Raw genomic sequence first — 21,863 nt, 5'->3', positions numbered from 1 at the left:
TCGATTCCCTTGGATGCTGCTGTGAGATAAATACCAACTTATATGTGAATACATTGTGCTGGTGATTCTTGACTAGCCTGAGTCTTGGCTTAATATGATTTCTAAAGCATGTATTTGCAAATATAATGGAAATAACAGATAGTGTCATGATACACTGCAGGACTTGCTTAGGATTGCTGACATACTTCTGCTCTGATTCCATTTTCTGAATAACTGATTTGATTATGAGGATATACTCAGACTAAGAACTGTATTTCTGTGAAGTTTTTATAAGCTTTGAAATGTAAAGGGAAGACAAGGCAATGATTTGTTTTCCTTCATTCAGCAGAGAAATATAGATTGGAAAGTCTAACCACATCATCACCAAAAGTTATTTCTGCTTTTTGCAAACCTGTAGGACTGAACAAAAGACCTACATGCATTATCAAGTTACTATCTGTGCAGGATTGTTCCTTTTAAATGAAAAATAAAAAGAAAGCAGTCTTAACAGTAATTTATGAAGAAAAGGTGAAGGCCACAGTAGAAAAAGATACAGTTTTGAGAGATTAAATGCCTTTTTTCTTCCCTCTTCTCACAGGGGTACATTTGAATTACAAAATGAGATTATCAGGTGGTTGCATCAGATAATGCTTATGATTGATCTCTGCCTGTTACTACTGCTGAAATATTGAGAACTGATCTTTAATCAGTCACAATACAAGGAGTTCTAAATTAAACTGCTGGTGTCTTTTGTAGACAAATAACTTTATGTTTTAAATGAGGATGCTGAGGATGCTTTTGAGGGAATGCTTTCAAGATTAGTGGGTGTCTACGTGGAAATCTCTGATGATTGCATTGTCCTCATTCAGGGAGTAGCAAATGCTTTTACAGAAAGTATTTTGACCTGCTGTGACTCATGCAATAAACTGTATAATGCACATCATGGAACACTTTAATGTTCATGAGTGGGGATTACCTGCACTGGTGTGTTGATACATGTCCTCTATTTCTCAGTTAAATTGCATGATCTAATGTCCAGACAACAAAGAAATCACGATAGTTGTCCTAGATACTGAGCTCAATGACAGAATATGCCACTGACAGGAAAGTCTGAAAGTTACGCATACAATATCCAATTAAAATGAGATTGCATGTAGTTGTGTTTTGTTATGTATGATGTATCTTTCAGGAATATAAAATCTAACTATTAAGGTGATGATTTTGAAACTAACTTTTTTTTTCCCCCGTGTGTTTTCAGGAGATACAGTTAGAACATGCTAAACAAGCTTTCATGCAGAGAGACAATGCTCAGGCTGGAAGAGTCACAGCTATGGACTTCAGGGACATTATGGTCACCATCCGGCCACACATGCTCACACCATTTGTAGAAGAATGCCTAGTAGCTGTGAGTAGTTCTGGTATTCCAACTTGGCATACAGATGTGGGATTCCTTTTTTATGTACCTCAGCCACTGTATGTGGCACATAGTCTCATTTACGGATGCATGGGTTTAAGTTTAGCAGTTACTATCTACACATATGAAAATTAACCCTTATTGTGGAATATGTATCCTCAATGTTCCTGGTCTGCTGTGACAAAGGACAAAACATGTAGATGGACCGAAAAATAATGGCCTACTAATGTAGTTTGCCTGACTATTTCCAGCCATTCCATCATAGGAAACTGTCAAATATGTCAAAATGCCATTGCATCCCACTTAGGAAGTCATCCTCAAAGGTCCTGCTTTGTAATGTCAGTTCTAAGCTCCTGAGAGTAATTTCTGAGACCCTGGGACAGTGTATAAACTGGAACATCACCAAAGGACATTCACTGTGTATTGACTGATAGTTGTTACAGTTGAGTGTACGTTTTTTTCAGCTTGAACTGCATAAACCAAATTAAATACTGCAATTCTGCAGTTTCACTGGAAGAAAAAGAGGTACATTTGATTTTGGCAACAGTTGCTAATCTTGGGAACTTGTAGCAGCACTTTCCAAGTAATCCACTGTCTGGCCATATCCAGGTTTAAAGAAATCTGTTCTGCTTTGACTTGCAAGGGAGAATTCCAGGGAGATGTGTGATGTGATGAGAACTGCAATGCCTGGACAGAATATTGGAAGACATATACAGCAGAAAGCATAGCCAGAAGACTCGGGGACTGACAATGAGATCTGATACTTTCTTCCTCTGTTCTCTCCTCAGTCTTGTTATCAGATTTACTGGATCATATGCTCTCTCACAAAATATGAGATAAGATTTTTGATTCTCCCTTAAGGTCAATTACATTTTGGCAAACTTATGCATTTTTTCAGATATATCTTTCATCACCGATCTTATACTTTAAATAGGGAATTGACCCAATAATTTTTTTGTGTGCAGACCCAACACCACTTTTAAAATAAAGGTTTAGCCTCAGTTCTCATTTGAGAATGAATAACTGTTTGAATCTTATTGTTCCCATTTTGTTTCACTGCCCAATGTAAGCCTGAGAGCTTGCTGCTGGTTTTCCATGTCTTGAAATGCCTGTGAATTTAAATGTTTCATTTGACCTTTTCAGAATATGTTTTGATTTTGTGGAGATTTTCTGTACAGTAATATACTTTACATGTAGAAGTAGATTTCCTCATTACTAGAAATAAGCCGACTTATGAAACATTTCCAACTGAAGCAGTACTGAAACTTGAACGTTGTAAATTACTACTGGTTATGTTGTTATAATCCTGCATATGTGGTTGTTTAGGTTCGTAGGGTGGAGAGAGTTTTACATTCTGATCATGATTAGTTTCAGTAACATAAGAATCTTTCATAGTTTTCTTTATTTTGCATTTATTTTTTTTAAAGCCAGCCTGTGCTACTGTTGCTCTTGTAAAATAATATTGTTTAGAAACCTTTATTTAAAGATTTTTCTTAGTCTTGTAACAGCCTCCTTTCTCTTTTCTTCTTTTACTGTCTCTACTGTAGGCTGCTGGAGGTACCACTTCCCATCAGGTCAGCTTTTCCTATTTTAATGGATTTAATTCTCTCCTTAACAACATGGAGCTCATTAGAAAGATCTACAGTACTCTGGCTGGGAATAGAAAAGATGTGGAAGTCACTAAGGGTTGGTAGAAATGTTTGCAGTCTGGAAGTTTCCTTGGGAGTTTCATTGGGGTGGGTGGAGGGAAAGACCTCATCTGTGTGCTTTTAAATCAATGGGAGGGGGAGAAAGCCTGCCTCATTAGCGTTCCTTGGTAGGCTACTCAGTTTTGTACACTCCTGTTGGAGTCCACCCTCCAGGTTTTCCATTTTGTTTCAATCAGAAAAAGGTCCCAGTAAACTGGCGGTGGGGGCAGGGTGAGGAGAGTATGTAAAGATATTTAAAAGTTTAAAAAACTTCCTAGGACTCCTGCCAAATTGGCAGCCTATTAAAGTGACCTTCAAGGGTAGTTGAAGAATTCCATAAACTTGTATTGGCGGCACAGTAAGCTGATCTACAAGCTTGGAACAAGATGTTATCTGCTATATCTAACCACTTTTATAGAGAATTCCCTCTGCAATGCCAAAGTTTCATTAATGTGGCCTACTGGGACTATGCATGAAAAATTCCACATCTCTTGACTCCTGTTTTGTTTTTTTTTCTGCTTGCTTTTTAGTATTTTTTTTTCCCTCTGACCTGCAACTGATTGATACCGTATGTCAAATATCCTAAATCCTGCTGATAGTGTTAAGCTTTAAGACCAGAGAGTTGTACTTATTTACATGAAGGATAGACCATTTAAAACATACATTTATGTAGTGGTGGGTCACCCATATTCCCCTTCTCCCTCCCTCACCATACTAATACACATATATAATTAATACTAAAATATAAGGCAACTCTGGGGTGCTCTGGATTATTTGTTCTGGTTTGATTAGTTTTTCTTTTCTGTATTTTTATTCTGTTGCAGAGGAGTTTGTTCTGGCAGCTCAGAAATTTGGTCAGGTTACACCCATGGAAGTTGACATCTTGTTTCAGTTAGCAGATCTGTATGAGCCACGGGGGTAAGTGGAGAATTATCCATCCTTCTAGCCTTTCCTCCTCTCCTCTTGGAAGGGGTGGGAGGTGGTGTTGGGGAACAGGAGAGTGTAATGTAGTGGCCACATGCTGGTAACTTCTTGTGATGTGTATACCCACCTCTAAGCAAATGCTAAGCTGAATCTATTTCCTCAGGCGCATGACATTAGCTGATATTGAAAGAATTGCTCCTTTGGAGGAAGGGACATTGCCCTATAACCTGGCTGAGGCTCAGAGGCAGGTAAGGACAGAAGCCAGTGTAATGCTATTATTGGTTTGTGGTGCCAGGTAAATAAATAGCCACTGTCCTTTTGTGTTGCCAGAGAAGTTGCTTTTCTCTTGTATTCTGGAATATCTGTGAGGAAAAGCTTGTTAGAATGTATTTTTAACTTGTGTCATGTCCTCTCCATCTGCTCTCTGTGCCCCTTTTTCAAGCTGCATTTTGTCAGATTAAATGTAATTTACTTTGGAAAGATAAAATATATATGAGTGTCATCCAGCCATTCAGTATTAGTTGTATACTTAATTAAGGTTTTCTGTTTTGTGATTCTGTTCTCTCTGTTCTTTTTAATGAGGAAAGAAGACTTCCGGCTTCAGATATGGATAGTAAATTCAACATCTAGCCTATTAAATGGCAGCCCTTGTTCTGAACACACATGCATGTTCCTGGCTTCAGAGTATTCTCTGCTTTGCTGAATATCAGTATAGGAGAGATCATGTTTAGTCTACCATCACAGTCTCACTATTAAATATATATATATGTAAGCATCAAAATATATAAAAGCATTAATATTCTCTGCATTTCAAAGAACAAACTAATATTGACTTTTGATGGTATAACAGCAAATGAACTTTTGTTGTGTTTGAAGGAAAAGAAATAGGAGCGTTCTTTAAATGTCAAACCTGTTGATCTTTTAGTTTTTGTATTATTTTTGCATATCTTATATTCTCATTGACACAAGTTTCTATGCAGATGGATTTAAAACTAACCCTCTGTTTCTCTGTCTCTATTTTAAGGCAGCCTTAACTTTGTGTCTTGTGAGACTTAGGGTTTTTTTTTTCCTGCTCTGGGTCTGTGCAGAGACGCCAGTTTGACCACAATGGGTTGATGCAGACAACATTTTTAGGACTACCAGGCCTTAAGCCAGGCCTCTGTGTGTGTGTGTACACATGAGTCTCTTCTATTTCTCTTTCTTCTTCTCCCTCCCCTACATGTGAACACCCCCAGCACTGCTCTAAGACAGTATCTAGGGTGGTGGTTTTCTGTTTGTTTGAGCAGTGACTAAATGTTGACTGTGCTGGGATGAACTCAGATGAGTTGGCTCCCAAAAGCTCACCATCTATTCCTAGAAGACTCTTAAATGAGTTAAAAGCATTTACATTGGGCTGAATATCAAGTAACATAAGTTACAATAGGTGGCAGTAAAATGTAGCCAAAAATGCGGTGCTGTAAGCAGCAGCTTCTTCAATTTTTGCTTTGAGGCCACTGTCTTTGCTAGTATGATTTACACCATTATAAGAGGCTAGGACATATAAACCTACTTGAATCTTACCATTTCTTCTACATATGTGTCCATCCATATGTCTCCATCCAATTCCTTTTCAATATCAGCTGCTCAATGCTGAGACTAAAAAGATTTTCTGACCAACTACACTTACATTGGAATATTAGCTAAGACCTAAACAGATTTTCAGGAAAAAATTGTATAAATATTTTTATTTTGTTCTTTTACTTGTAGTATCCTAAAAAAAAGAAGTACTACAAAAAGTGATACTAACTATGGAAGACTTAACAACTCTGCAGAACTTCTGTTCTCCTAATTCTTTTCTTTCATTAGATAGCAATTTTAAACTGGGAGCTCTTCTGAAATATATTTTTCATTGGATTGAAACTGATGGACTGTGAGCAAAATGAAATTGGAGGGGTGCTTTGTGAAACCTTATTTCCCTTTAGCTAATCTGTATGAACAGTGCTTGCATACTTGTTTTGATAGCTTGAGAAGTAATAGCTATACCTGATTCTGGTGACAGTAGAAAGAAATTCCAAACTGGAGTTGCTTTTAGCTGTAGAAAATTAATTACTTAAGATGCAATATATGTGCCCTCATATGCACACATAGACTATTGATTTTGGAGCTGTATAATTTTGTTGTAGTGTCAGTCTTTATTTTCTTTGATATTCCAATCTGAAGAGGCTACAGTATAAGGCTCTTAGAAACCAGTGATTGAAAACAAAATCTCCACTGTATTGTGGGATTTTTTCCAGGTATCTATATACTTGTATCTGTCCATGAGATGTTCTCTTGTGAAATACGATGTTCTGATTATTTTTGTCTTTCCTTTTGTTTTAAATCCTGCCTTGACAGAAAGCTCCAGGTGATGTGTCTCGACCTATTCTCATCCAGATTGCGGAATCAGCGTACAGGTTTGCCCTTGGTTCCGTTGCTGGAGGTTAGTCTTGGCTGAGGAAAAGAACATTCATCTTCACTCTCTGGATTTTTAATTCTTCTCTTCTTCCCCTTCTGGCTTTCACTTTAGTGTGGAAGTCTTCTGAGTCTTTCCCTTAGAGTCATGTCTAAGGGATGGGATAACTGTAAGTGGAAGGGGTCATCTGGTCTACAAGAGTTTCGTAATTTATGAGACATTGGAGTTTTCAGGTGGTGTTCCTATCTGATTTGTCACCAAACCAGATTCAGAAGAATCAGATTAATAATAAGGTATGGCCAGAGAAATGGTTTTGGTTACAACTGTGGGAGGTAGTTCAATGTATCCAGAATATATTGTGGAGAAAAAACATACAACTGATACTTGAGATGTATATGTGGAAGGTAAAAGTTGCAGTCAAACCCTGCAAATGGAAAATCATGTTTTCTTAGAGCTTGATTTTTATTTGCAGCTGTTGGAGCCACTGCTGTCTACCCAATTGATTTGGTAAAAACTCGAATGCAAAACCAGCGCTCTACAGGCTCTTTTGTGGGAGAACTTATGTATAAAAACAGCTTTGATTGCTTCAAGAAAGTGCTACGTTATGAAGGTTTCTTTGGGCTTTACAGAGGTAAGTTTAAAAGGTGGTATATATTAATGATAAAATACTAGTAAGAGTTCAGTGGGATTCTGGATTTTTAAGCCTTTTTTGTTAAGACTTCAATTTTGCCTAGTTTGTGTTTTTGCTTATACTCCGTTATAGGTGCAGGTTTTGCAAACTTGATATATAAAACTTCATTGTAAAGAGAACATTTCTGTAGGATCTCTCTGTCCTTTTCTCATCTGCAATTGGGCAATAATAGTAATTTCCTACAGCAGAAATACACTGTTTGTCAAGTTTTTATTCCCTCAGTAGTCCTTAGTACCAAGGATGTTCTGTCCTGTGTGGTATGAAGGAAGATCATCATTCTTTGTTTTTGTTTCGGTGTTCTTTCTTGCCTGTTTTCTTTCTATTTAAAAACATAAAACCACAGAGAATGTATGGTACCTTGTTATTAACCAGAACTCTTTTTCTGATACCTTTTGTGACAGAAAGGTCTCTCTGAACCAGTTGCATGTGCTTCACTAGTCATTGGGAATAGTCATCTTTATCAAGTTTCATGTATACCTCTTGTTAGCTTTTCACTGTTGAGTCAGCCAGAGAGATTAGCTGGGTTTCAGCCCACTAATATTTAAAGTAACCAATGCACTCAAGTTATGAAGTTAGCTATTCCAGGTTCCATTCGTAGCAAATGGAAGAAGTTCCAAAAGCTCATTTACTGTGTTCAATATGTAAATCATCCTCACTTTGGGTATCTTGGGTAAGTGCCTGCAGGTAGATGGTAGCTTTTTTATGTTCCGGTCTCAATTAGGGTATCAATGGTATGTGTTCAGGTAACACAGAAGTAGCCAGAAATAATCATTAACTACTACATAAGACTGCAGTTCTTCTCTGTCAGAGAGAGAAAGCAAATTATATTTCTGTTATCCCAGTTACTGAGATCTCTTACTCCCCTCTGCTAAATTCACTGGGGAGGATTTGAAACTTGTGTTACTTATTTCATTTTTGGCCATCTTGCTTTGAAACTTTATTTAACTTTTGAAAATCAGAATATTGTAATGAGAAAAATTAATTGCTGAAAGCAGTTGAGAATGGAGGATTTCAGTGAAATGTTATGATCTGGCAAAGCTATATGCACCTCAGAAAAAAAGTTAATAAGGTAGTGTGTGAAACAACATTAAAACAAAGTGATGTGATAGATATGGACTCTTTAACATATGACCTGAGTTACTAGCAGTTGGCTAAGTAGCTCCTCTGCAAAATACAGACTTTGTAATTACTTCAGCACTATTGGAGATGGGAAGGCTCTGTTATTATTGACTGAGTTTGAGGCAATTTTTTGAGTAATAATCTAATAAGGAGTATTGACATGGTTTCTATTCTGTAAAGATCTATACAGTCAGAATTGTAAGAAGTCCCACTTACAGAAATTTATTCCCTGCAAAAGTATGTCTGCTTCTTCGGGGATCCTGAAAGAATAAATATGCAGAATTTCACTGTTAGCTTCTTCTGTCATATTGAACCTCTGAACCAGTATTTTTTTTCACCTGGAAAAAAAAACTCTTGGAGGTGTTTTAAATGCATATTCTTAATTCCATTTGCTTGTCATGTTTTTGGAGGGATTTTTTTCATGTCTAAATCTGGGGACCTTTAGGAACCTTCATCAGTATGGCATGTCCTTCTATTCCCTATCCCCTTTACTACTTTTCAGTCTTCTAAGGAGTACTGCATAGTGAAATCTCAGACAGTTTGGTGGAGCTGAACTTCTAAACCCAGGGCAATAATCTAATTTCTGGATTATATAGTAGAAATCACATAATGGCATAGAATACCATCATTTCAGAGGCAAATTGAGACCTGTGTTTCTGCAGATTCTCTACTTAACTTCTCTACCCTGATTTAGCTTCTCTTTTTAAAGAGTCAAATAGGAAAATCTCCTTAAAAATGTGAAACTTCCTCTGTGCAGTTCTGTAAATTCGGACTGTTACTTGCTCTCTAAGGAGATGATGTTGGAGAAGCTTGAGCAACTGAGTGCAGAATGAAGGTTACTGGTTAAGCTTCAGAGGATAAGAAAATTTGAAAGAAATATTTTATCGACCAGTTTACTTGACCCTGTTTAATGTAGTAAATTTAATTGCAAGAATCATTTCATTCTGGTCTTAAATGTTACACTAGGTAAGGCAAACTGCAGAGTACATTAATTTTTGCTGCTCACGGGTAACTGATACTCTTTCTTACGCTGTGGTGTGTTCGGAGTTAAGTAAATGTGGGGTTTTGTCACCACCGGAGGAGGGGGCAGTAAGAGTTCTGCTTAGCTGAATAGTAATGTAAAACCTTTACAAAAAATATAGTAGAAACATTTGGAGCAGTGGTCTCTTTGTCATGATACACTGCAAGAAAGCAAGTAGAAATTATAAACCCTGCTCTGAACTCAGCCATTTCAGATGATATTTTAATGCAAGGCACGTATTTCCATCCAGTGAAGTGAACCGATTTTTCTTTTTTGTATTATTATTTTATTCCAAACTTGAAAAGGGCAAAACCACCATGTTCTAAACCACCTTCTCAGATAAGGATAAATTACACCATCTTGTGGATATAAAGAGAGCACTAAATTTTGTTTAGTGTCAGTTTGGTTCTAAAGGTAGTCAGTGTTTCCATTGAAAAGATACTTTGATTTAAAAAAAAACAACCAACAAAACAAACACGATATAAGCCTCTGTCGAATCTTTATAATTGTTCATTATTTGAATGCTGTGTTCTTGGATTTATTTTTTTAACACTGTACATCTGAGATAAATTTTTTATCTGTTTCTCAGCATGGCTAAAAGGATTCTCATCTTATGTACCTGTAATTTACTGTTGCGTCTACATTTATACCTGAAATATATACTTAGAAACTCACAGGTATTTCCATATATGCAAATACAAAACAAGAATTTTTGAAGCTGTGATTTGTCAACATCTCTTCCAGCTAATAAGGTCACCTACATTTGTTATTTTAATCAGATGTCCACCTGACAAGTCACTAAATGCTTCACAGTCTTAAGCAGTGCCTCTAATAGAGATTTTTTTACCTATACTGGATAGAAATTTTATGAGAAATGCAAGTACCAGAGATAAAATACAGCTCATTAAATTGCTCAGTAGCTGTGTTGTTAATGTCACTCTCCTAGAGGGTGGAAAACACAGGAAATGCTGTAGAAGACTGTCATCTGTGATCATTAACTGTTAAGGAACTTGCTCATTTTATATCTTCCAGTTGTTCTTCTAGCACTGCAGTGACTCCAGATGCCATCTAATCTTAGATTTTAATCATTCATTCATCATCCAGCTTCATTATTACAGATGCACTCCCATGTTAATGATACAAGACGGTGGCAGAAACTTTCCTCCAGAAGTAGGCAATGAAGTACCATTTTTGTAGAATGGAAGTGCAAGCTTACTCCTACCCAGAGTTCAGTCAAAGCAGAAAATCTTCAAGAAATACCTGATTTCCAGTCTGAGAGAGCTGTGCTTGAATGGCAACTGGCGATTAGTTGTCCAGTCTCTTGTGTGAATCCTGTAATAGAAAAATATGGCAGTATTGCATTGCCTCCTTTTCTATCGGGTGTCCAAATGGTTTCACATAATTTACCTGGACTGAGAACAACTCCTTCAGTCACATCTGTTACACAGTGTGGAACTGAAATTTCACTGTTAGACATCTGAAAAATACTTTGGCCAGATAAAATTTGTTTTCTTGGTTCCATTACTACAGCTGGGCTGGAGGAGCTATTGCATGTATATTCACCATGTATTTAGTCTGCTTTCCGCATGTAACTTGTATGACATTACAAACTAAATGCAGATCTTGGTGCTCTCTCTCACATACACCTTTAATTTTTCAGAGTTCTATAACTGCAACAATATGTTAGCTATGAAGTGGTACATGGTAATTGCTACTAAAAAGCCTTGGATGTATAAAAATGGGTTGAATAACATGTTTGCAATATACCATAGTAGCAGGCTGCTTATGTACAAAATGTTGTTCTCTGGTGTTGTAAGAGGCATACATTTTTAAGACACTGTCAGACATTTCTAAGCCTGTCCTACATCTCTGTGTGTGTCATATTGCTGATCTGCTAATGGACAGTAACACTGAAAATTCCCAGAGTGTCAGGCTAACCCCAAAAGGAAAATTACATTTTCCTATGTATCCCCTTATGTGCTTTTTTTCTTCCAAAACTTACCATATTTATCATGTTAAGACATCTTTCAACAGTGTTTCAGGGCTCCCATCAAAACAGTAAAGAAAAAAGAATTTAGTTTTGGTGGTCATAACATATAAAATGCACAGGTACCACTTGCAAAAAGCTTTATTACATAGGTATGAGAGCAAAGAAAGAGTCCCTCTACCTTCCTAAGCTTCTGGAGGCAGAAGGCCTAGCTGGTGTCTGGCAAGGCTTTAAAATGTAGTATTAAAATTAATGCTGCCTTTTTTAGAATACTGTATGCTATCTTGCAGTAGACATATACAGCATTATCTGCAATTAAACTTTTGTACTATAAAATTGTGTGTGAAGTAGAGTCAAAGAGGAAAATGCTCTCCTGCTACCACAATCCAAATGGTACTATTCTCCAACATGATTTCCTTATTAAAAGCATCAGAAGTAACCAGTAAAGCTGATGGATGGTAGCAGGATGGAGGAATACACTAATCCAGTGCACATACAGTTTTGCCTTTGTTATTCTGAACTGAGCTCTTTGGGAAAATGCCATTTTGGCAAGTTAGCTTTTAGAGTTGGAACCTTAAATGTTGCTTTTCCCCAAAAAATAAAGCCATGGAGAGGTAAAAATGTCAGGCTTTGTAGGAAGCACATAAATGTGCTGCCTGAGCTACTAAAACAAAGCGTGTCTGCACCAGGAATAGCTGCAGTGATTTTCTTGCATTTCCAAATGGTGTCCTAATTTCATTATGCTGATGAATGCCTGCAACACCATTCAAGCCCCAGGTAGTTTGTAAGCTTTGCATACTTTGAAGTTGTGGCATCCAAAAGTTTACGAAATATTAACTGTTCAAGCAAGTGAAGCCAACAGTCAGAGATTCCCGCTACTTCCAGTTCTGTAGTGCATCACTTCTAACAAAATCAAATAGGAAATTCCGTACCTGGGAAGAAAGCAGCATAACTTCCTTTGTTTAAGAACTAGTAAGTCAGCTGGGCAAAGACCTCAAGAGTGCAGTCACACATGTTTGAATGTTTTGCGTTGTTTGGATTACTGTCCCTTTGGGTCCTGCCATCCGATGCCATTTCTTTTACCAGAAAAAGTTACTAGACTTGTGATTTTTGAAGTGGATTCATCATGTATCTCACAAAATTAATAAGAAAGTCTTAATTTTTGTGTGATAAAGCAGAAACTAAATGTTTATGACAGAATACTGTAACAAAGTTGGCAAATCTGTATTAGTGTTTAGGCATTAAGTGAACTGATATTACTGATTTAAAAAAGCTTTAAAAACCGAAATGAATACATATATAGGCAGCAGTAGCACTTGAAGTGGTAGCACAAAGTTGGTTCTCAAAATGGAATGTTTAAGTACTCTCATTAAATTTAATAACATAAAATTGCTGTAAAAATTGCCCATTTCTAGGTGATGATCTCTACATTTATTTGTTGATATGTTTAGTTAATACCAAGTTCCTTACTGTGTTGAATTTTCTATTTCCATGTTACAGGTCTGTTACCACAGCTATTAGGAGTAGCACCAGAGAAGGCCATAAAACTTACTGTAAGTTTGCAAATAGATTGTTTTCACATTTCTCCACATTGTGAAGTGTACCTAATTACCACGTTAACAATTTTTATCCTTATGTGTCAGCTGCGTAGCAGGGCATATTCCATCATCTTTGCTTGATACAAACTTAATTGCAAAAAACACAAAGCAACTGTTTATGTCTGACTTGTGAACATCAAAAATGGCATACAATTCATGTGCAAATATATATACAAATGCATTTTAAGAATCTTACCAAAAACTTGGTTTTGGACTCGCTCCGAAATTTAACAAGCTTATTCAACTTGTTCTGCTCATCTGCTTGTTTGTAAGCAGTGCAGGCTTTGGTTTCACTTCTTAGCAAAAATGAATAATTATTTATTGGACTTGGAGAACTTTTGGTTTTGTATCTCCATGTGGTCCTGTATGTTTAATTTTCACACAGAATCACACAGAATCCCAAGGGTTGGAAGGGACCTCGAAAGATCATCTAATCCAACCACCACATTTTAACACAACAGCAGATACTATAAGCATGTAGTGAAATGTCCGTAAGAAAGGAACTTGTTGTATGCTTTTTTCCCCCCTAAATATTTTACTTCTGTAATTCTGCTATTTCTTGAATGATTTTTTAAGGCACTGAAGAATTTCATATAACCCAATTTTAATGTATTTTTTATTAACCCATAAGCTAGTATTCACCAAAGCTAGGAGTATGCATTTAAAAATAAAAAAGGTACTTAATACTACTAATTTAATTACTGTTGTGTTAAAATTTATTATTGAACATTCTGATATTAATTTGAAATTATATTTACATTTGTAAACACAGTGAGCTTTTCTAAAATCCTATTTTATCATTAATTTTCATATAATGAGTTTGTTTAATTAGTGATTGGTATCTTTTTTCAATAGTAAATATTTATAATTAAGATGCAAATCTTTGTTAGAAAGGAAAACATAGCTTTACAGTATTTCATTTAAGATCTAAGATATGTTTGGCATATTACTTTGGAAGCTTTATGGATGAATTTGCATTTTCAGTTGCAGAGTTTGCAGCTAATGAGTATTTTCTCCAACCTTTTAATTTATCAGCTTTCATAAATGTTTGTTTTTTAAAGGTTAATGATTTTGTGAGAGATAAGTTTATGACTAAAGATGGCTCTGTCCCACTGGCTGCAGAAATTCTTGCTGGTGGCTGTGTAAGTATCTTTCATTTCCTTCATAAGAGATTCATGAAAGTGCGGGGTGTAAGATTAACTATGTGGACTAAGGCTTTTGTTTAACCACAGATCCTGTTCAAGAGCAGACTCTTCTAGATCATCTCAATTCTTTCCTAGATAGGCCAGCCATGCTTGATGAAAGGGTAAATGTTTCTGTGCATCGTGCCTTTTAACTGTGCTATATAATTCTCACAGCTTAGAGTTGTTTCCTTGATAAAGAATGTGTCTTTATTCATGTTGGCTGTAGCTTATGGCCTAAAGAGGATTCATGCTAACCTTTCCAGAAGTTAATCATTAGTTACTACTTTGTGGCACCCACTCTGCCACGTCACTTCTTTCCTGATGTGTTATTGCACCCACTAATTTTCACTTTTTGCAGTGATACTGGCTTTTTGAAATGGCAAAAACTACTCATGCTTCTTTGAGTTCATAGCAAACGTAGGCTGTGTAATCTTAACTCGGTACATAATGCATTCCTGAATGTAGGCTGTATTTAAAACCCACTAAGTTTTTAAGAGTGTTTTGCTTGCACAAAGTAGTATCTTAATGAACAACTGGCATACTACTGGGTAAGTGATAATACTTCACAGTTTGGTCTAGTTCTGTCTGTTCATATTACAGCTTACTTTATCTGGTGTATTGATTTTGTTCAAGCAAATGTAAATACTTTGGGTAAAATGAATAGTTGTTCAAAGACCAGTGCACTTTACAGATAAAGAACACTGTTTATTTAAACCAGCTTTGATCACTGGGGCAGAGCAATGTTGGTATATTTTCAATCTATCTTTGTTTCTGCTGTCATAAGACTGATGAGGTCACATTTTCAAGCAGCTTCTACCTATGTTAAAAACTACAGTGAGCAGCAACTTAAAAACAAGTGCTTGTGTTTTAACCTCAGTAGGTGCGGAGATTTGTGCTGTCTGTGCTTGCAGAGCGCGTACTACGATTATCTGAGCCTCAGGGTGCAGTGGCTCAGTTGCCTTGCAGGCTGAGAAGCCCTGGCTTTCTGTAATTCTCAGGAGATGGGGCAGGATTTGGCTGCTGTCTCACTGCTCCTTCTGTTTGATCATTGACCTGTTGTAGACTGCCAGGTAGGATCCCCTTGTTCTGTAACTTTAGGAGCATTCAGGGGAGAAAAAAAAAGAAGGGGAGGGAGAGAAGAATGTGGGTCTCTAAAGCCCTAAATAAAAAGCATGTTGTAAATGAAGGAAAAATGCAATAAAGCGCTTGCAGAGTAAAAAGTGTTTGCCCCTTACACTAATAAAATGTCTTATGAACATAACAGCCATAGAGAATTTAGCAAAATTTTCATTTAAAATGTCATTTGATCTAGAGTTTTTATTTTTACAGACTCCTGTGAATTTTTTAATGCAGTACAAAAAGCACTCTTTACAGAGAGCTGTCATTGATGAGAATGCTGCAGCAAGCTTTTTGCCAGTAGTTCATTGTAAACTAAGGGTCTGCTTTAAGAGATAGGTGGTTTGAGACATATTTTAAATGTGCTGTAAATGTTGGCTTGTCCTGTTTGGTATTTGAAATATATATATATATATATTATCAACAAGATGCTGCATAAAGTTGTAGCAGTAGACGTGCGGTGGCAGAATGCCCTGAGTTTTCTTTTAACTGCAGTGATCCACTTAAGGGCATAGTTTAGTGCCAGGTAGATAGGTTGCAACTTGTCTTTTCTGCAGGTGGTCTTTGGGTTTTTTGGGGTTGTTTGATTGTTTGGCTTTTTTTGTTGTTAATTTTGGTGGTTTGGTTTTTTTTGTAATTTTAAACCCAATTCAGACTAGCAACAGAGACTGTCATTACAAGTGGTGCAGAATGTTTTGGGGTGAATTTTTCTCTCCTGGTGTAAATACATGCATGAAAGACATGCATTTTCCTATAGCTTTCAGCCTTGTATTGGCCTAACTTTTTGTCCCTGTTTAAGCCAAGATGAAACCTGCAATTTCACTGTGGAAACAATAAGGACATCATTGAATGCTTTTGAAAATTTGCAGTCTTGGATTTTTACCTCATTTCACGATGTGGTAATCACATGTGTGGGAGGCAAGAAGACAGGAGTGCATGATGTGTTAGAATCTAAAAAGGGGCAGCCAACTAAGATGAATTTCGTAAAAGACACCTGCCCTATCACCTTTCTGCTCTCTCCATCTAATTTTCAGCTGTGATTGTGTTAGAAACACAGATGTTATATTTTCCTTCTTGTGTGATTCTCTTTCCTTGGAGTGTATTTATTGCTTATGCGAAGGCTGTGTGCTGGGATGTATGCTAGATTTTAATGTTTTAAATACCAGTCCTGTGAGTACAGTATAGCGTTAATACCTAAGAAAGGGAGAACAAGCACATACTTGGATGGTTTGGGTTGTTCAGTAACACAAAGGGCTTTGAAGGGGTCAGTATCACCTGTGTAGCTCCACTCCACTGTTTGCCCAACCATTGCCAGGCATTGACTTTTAAGTCCCCAAGGAGTTAGCTTTGCATCATGATTACTGAGAATTAGTACACATGGCTGACTTTTGCACTTGTAACTAAAGCTGATTGTTTCATTGAACAAGCCTTTTTCTGTTTTGTAAACTGTTTTCTCTCCTCAAAAAAAATGAAGAAAAGAAGAAAATAGATCTTTTATTTCATGACCTTGTGGCACTTAGTTCAGTTAACAGCCTGTTTCATAGCTTTTTATTATGTAAAGATGAAAGTGATAGATTGGTTGAGATTTATTTTTTTGGAGACCCCCCAGAATATAATTTAAAGTGTAACCTTTATATTTTTATACAGACTCTTAAGGAGGGTTGCTATGTAAATTACTAACTCAGTTTCTATCCCCTTTGTAAGAAATTTTCCTAGTGAGTGTGGTATTTGTTACCCATAAATATATATATAACTTCCTGATTTGCACAATGCCTGACACCCACCATGAACCCTGGTCTCTGCTGTGCATTTAGGTTTCTCATCACTCATGCGAATCCTATATAGTTCTTCTTATTATTAGACTACTAAAAAGCTTCAGTTCCAAGACATAATGATACTGTAGAGCTGGGATCTACTGAGTGTCTAAACCACAAATCTGACTTAACCTCCTTTAATGAAAAAGTGCACAAATGTGCTAGGTTTGTTTTCTGCTAATGCTGTTAACTTACCTTCAGGGATTCTTTAATAAAAGGATGCTCTTGGGGAAGCTGTAAGTACAGCTTGAAATCTTTTCCTGTACAGTGGTAATAATCTTGAAGTTTCTGTAACCTTTTTTCATGGTCTTTTTTTTTTTATATTGTGAATACAAAACAGTCACCAGCCATACTCAGTTCAGCTGCTTGCTTCTTTTAAACTTAATTCACAGAAAGCTTTTGTTAAAAGTAACCTGATTTTTTTTCTTTTTTTTTTTTTGATACAGCAGTGGCCATTATTCTTTTATTTTGAATTACATTAACAAATTGAAAACTCTGTAAAAATGGCATAAATATTATTTTTGGGTTTTTGATGTGTTGCCTATAATACTAAGCTTTTAGGTGAGATGGTCACATTGCTTATTAGTTCCTTAAATAAAATAGCTTCACATTTAATTGAAAAGATTACATTGTGTGTCTGGAAGTAACAAGGAAAGACATGCAAAATGCAAAATAAAGAGTGATAATAAAACACAAAATACAAAGGAAAACAGAAGTATTATAGTGTGAGTTAAAGAAATAGCTATATGGTTCCTTGTCTGCATATATTAATACAATTCTATAGGTAAATCAAAGGCTTTATTTTCAGCAAGAAAAGAGAAAACTATTTTGGTTTATTAACCTTTCCTTGTGCTTTCCCTCCCCTTTCCGAGCACACACAGTCCTTTCCTTCCCAGCTGCTCAGTGTGTGCTCACTATTAGCCAGTTTAAATCATGTAGCACAGTACAATTACAGACCCTGTACAGATCTGCTTTTAGTTAAATTGTCAAGACAATTTTAGGCATATTTCTGGAGACTTTATAGTAATCATAATAAACTTAAAACATACTGGACCAGCTTGGACAACCTCAACCCTGCTATGGAACATAAAATTTAGATATGGTTAAGATGGAGTTCATCTAGAAGGTGCAAAATCCTGTCCAGAATTAATTTTTATAAAGGAGCATGATGTGAAATTCCAGATCAGTTGTGCCAAATAACTGATCCAGTGCAAATAGTTTTATTGAGCTGCTTACAACGTTTATGTTTCATAAAGTAATAACGATAAGTCCACATCTGAGCTGCATTTTCTCTGTGGCATTAAAGTATAGATAGAGGGTGTATGGACTGCAGTTCCCACACTTCTTACATCTCTTGCAAAAGTGCAGACATTTCAAAGTTGTAGGCTAAAGGAGACTGAAGGTGTCATTCTTGTTTTCATTATTCAGAAACCTAAATGTCATAAAATTCTGTTCTGTTTGGCAAGGGAGGCTGAGCAATAGGGAAAGTGAAACTGAGCATTATGTGTACCAGGGGGGGAAAATCTCTGCATGTATATCTGGGGGAAAAAGAAGAAAGTAACAATTGCTATCACAAAGGAAAGTTTTGGTATAGTTTATTGAGATAGTTAAGTAATGATGGTCGTCTTGATGATTGCTCATATTATATTTGAAAGCAAATGGCATACATCTCTTGAACACTTAACAGATTTATTCTCAGAGGTCTGTTCTCCCTGTAGTCAGGGAATGTAACTTCCATTACTTTCAAGGAGAATTCTACCTGCATGTGTAAAAGCCTAACATTCACATTTCTTGTGTAAGGAAAAGTTCGAAACCTCCTAATACATTTTTTTCCTTGATTAAATTTAAGGCTATTTTCTTTTTACATAAAATTGATGTTGTTAAATAAATTAATTAGATTTAAAGTCTGTTTAATATAATTACTATAATGTAGCTAAATATACTATAATTAATAAGGTCATTTTTACAGTGTAGTCTTCTGAACCACTGTAATTGTAGCTATTTTTAGCATACTGAAAATACTTACAACTAATTGTAAACTTTTGTTACAAAAATCCCAGGCTAGATCTGGACTTAAATTTAACTTCACATTTCCAAACCTGTAGTACTTCAACACTGCTCTGTTTTATTTGTCTCTGATTAATTTTCAGCTAATCTTCAATTTAAACCTTATAGTGAAGTTTTGGAAAGCAACATACAGTAACTTGATAGCCCTTCCAAGAGGTTATACCAAAGGGTGGGGAAGTTCCTGGTGTAGAGTTCCTGCTTTTCTTTGACCTCACCCCATATTTCCTTGCAGGTTTGGATGTTTTAAAAAATAGTTTGCTGAAATTTTCACCAGTCATACCTGTTTAAACTGGCCTTTCCTGAAAGCAATGAGGAGTTGTGCAGAACATAATTTCATTCTATTTTGAATTTTTCTTTCTAATTTTAATTTTTTCAAAGGTGTTCTCCCATAACAAATTAGAGGTACTTTCCCGTTTTGCCTCCTTTTCCTTTCCTTTCTCCCCTGAAAAATAAGAGACAGATCAGGAAGGTGAGGGGGGCAGAATTTTTTGAAATGTAAAAGAAAGCAGGGATGAGTAGGCTTAGGTTGATATGTTTATGATTGAAGAACTAAACAGTTCTGAACTCTTAAAGTCCATTTTTTTCCAACAAACATGCTTAATAGTGTTTCCATTTGAAATGTATTCTTTATTTTCCCTATTATATTAGAAGTAACGACTGCAAAATTTTATAGAACTATACATTACAGTATAAAACATATATTTGTTTTAATAATTATGTTTTATTACGCATCCCTTTCTTCTATTACCCCTTCCTTTATTGGCAGTAAAGTATTTTAGTGCTTACCAGTGCAGGTTAAAAAAAACAACCCCAAAAACAAAGGCTCAAACTCAAATCAGGAATTACAATCTAGCTTTCTGTGAGAAAAGGGAAGATATTTATGATGTCACAGTAATTTATGATGTGATCAAGAAATAATGGGCTACAGTTTTAATACAGCTACCATGCCTTAAGACTTGAAAGGTCTGTAAATCATTAAATGATTCTACAACTAGTCAAAATAGACAAGTAGAGCAGACAGAGCCAAACGTTAACATATTTGACAGGTCTGTAACTTAATTGCTTTTATAATGCCAATCAAGTAGGCTCCACTTTGATTTTTTGGCTAGGCTTCTGAGAACTGAATTACCTTTAACATGGAAAATATGAAATCCACAGTTTTAATTTTTTTTTCCCACTGCAAACTTGGTCAGTGCTTATAACCAAACCATACTGGTGTTTGTTTCTGTTTAGCCTGGTCATTAATACACTATTGCAAGACAATCGTAGAAACTTGTATCTGAGTCTTGGAAACCTGTATGAAGCAGTAGCAGGAATATACTGTTCAGACTATTTGCAGTTCTATTTATGAGCGTATTTACATGAGCATTTGAGGGAGCTTGCTTTGAATTTTATATATACTTGGGCATTAACAGGACTCTCCGATTCTAGTAGCATTTACTGCCCAAAGTAAAACCTTAGACAGACCCAGAGAAGCCTGTATTCAGAAGGCAAGAGAGATTAGCTGGAGAAAAACACAGTTCTGCCTGAGCAGCATGAAAGCTGTTTCTGTGCTAGCCTGGTCAGGGTAGTGAAAAGCAGATGATTGAGGGCTCAGGAAATCTCCTCGTGATCTGAAGAAAAGGTATTTACTGTATGAACTCCCATTGCTAAAGAGCATTATCAGAATCCTGTATTGATAGGAACGTAGATGAGAGGACACAAAATAGCATGAGATGGCTTGTCTGGGTTTTTGAAGCTTGGCGTTATTGGGAAAAAAAGGTAACATAGAACCAAGCTTCTGAGAACCCAGTGTGCTTTGCCCTTGATGTGCAGTGCCATGTAATTGAGGTTGTCACCGTTGAAATCTGTAAAACAGCCACTTTGGACACATGTCTGTTACTCGGTAGCTCTCGTGGTAACAGGCAGCAGCTCAACATAATTCATCTGATGCTCTTGGGATCTTTTGCCATACAAACATCAAGACTTTCAGAGGTAGTTTGAAGCGCTGCAGTGACACTCCATAAATCTGGCTTCTAAGCCTTGTTCTGTTGTAGAGTTAGTATGTGATTTTGTGGTAAATCACTGAATAGTCCTGTCTGTAAGTTGCCCTTTTATTACACAATGAGGATGGTAATTCTTCTATTCTTGCATTTTTGATTTAGATTTTTTTTTTAATTTTTCTTTTTTATTACATGGAACAATACTTTGTGTCTGCACAATGCTTAGCACTTCAGGAACCTTGACTTCAATTAGGATTAATGGACTCTAGCAAATGCACAGGAAAGCAAGCTGTAACTGCAAGGAGTAAAGGCCTGAGACAGTGTGTAATATTCAGTATGACTGAAAGTGATAAAGAGTTGACAAAAAATGTTGAAACGTGCACCTGCTCGTCTTTTTGTAAATTGAATGAGTAACCAAGGCACTGTGGACAATTTCTTTTGCAGAGGTTGATTTTGAGTAATTGTATAATATGTTGCTTATGTATTTTAAGGGTTGCCATAATTGCTATCCCTGGATGATATTGTTGGGAAATACTAACACTCTAACAGCGGTAGTAATCCTTTCTCCATCCATGAAACCTTAAAAGGTGATGTGTGACAAGTTGGATGGAATGGAGAAGAAAGATCTAGACTGACCCTAAATTCTCTTAGCTAAGAACAGGAAAAAAGCTTTGGTTTGAAGTAGGTAATGAGGTAAATTAAAAGCGCAAGAACAGCTGATGGACAATAGTGGTGAAAGGAAAAGAATGTAGTACTCTCTTCTGGGATGGAAAACACAGAATTTTCTTCCTGAATTGCAAGCTGTATTGTCTTCAGAACCTACACTGAAGCTTTCAAATGGAGGTGTG

General features: G+C 36.3%; 1 protein-coding gene across 2 annotated transcripts in view; it reads left to right on the top strand.

Annotated features, from left to right (window-relative positions):
- The window catches only part of SLC25A13 (solute carrier family 25 member 13), a 100,158-nt gene that overhangs the window by 56,621 nt on the left and 21,674 nt on the right, over positions 1-21,863 (top strand). For both annotated transcript variants that reach the window (XM_034062477.1, XM_005152906.3), the window contains exons 6-13: positions 1,238-1,384; positions 2,941-3,079; positions 3,906-3,999; positions 4,169-4,253; positions 6,379-6,463; positions 6,909-7,067; positions 12,755-12,807; positions 13,914-13,994. In XM_034062477.1, the coding sequence (XP_033918368.1) occupies positions 1,238-1,384; positions 2,941-3,079; positions 3,906-3,999; positions 4,169-4,253; positions 6,379-6,463; positions 6,909-7,067; positions 12,755-12,807; positions 13,914-13,994 (843 nt within the window). The remainder of the gene's footprint in view (positions 1-1,237; positions 1,385-2,940; positions 3,080-3,905; positions 4,000-4,168; positions 4,254-6,378; positions 6,464-6,908; positions 7,068-12,754; positions 12,808-13,913; positions 13,995-21,863) is intronic.

The sequence above is a fragment of the Melopsittacus undulatus genome, chromosome 1 (assembly GCF_012275295.1).
Source record: "Melopsittacus undulatus isolate bMelUnd1 chromosome 1, bMelUnd1.mat.Z, whole genome shotgun sequence".
Lineage (NCBI taxonomy): Eukaryota > Metazoa > Chordata > Aves > Psittaciformes > Psittaculidae > Melopsittacus > Melopsittacus undulatus.
This window is presented reverse-complemented; position numbering and strand designations above follow the sequence as displayed.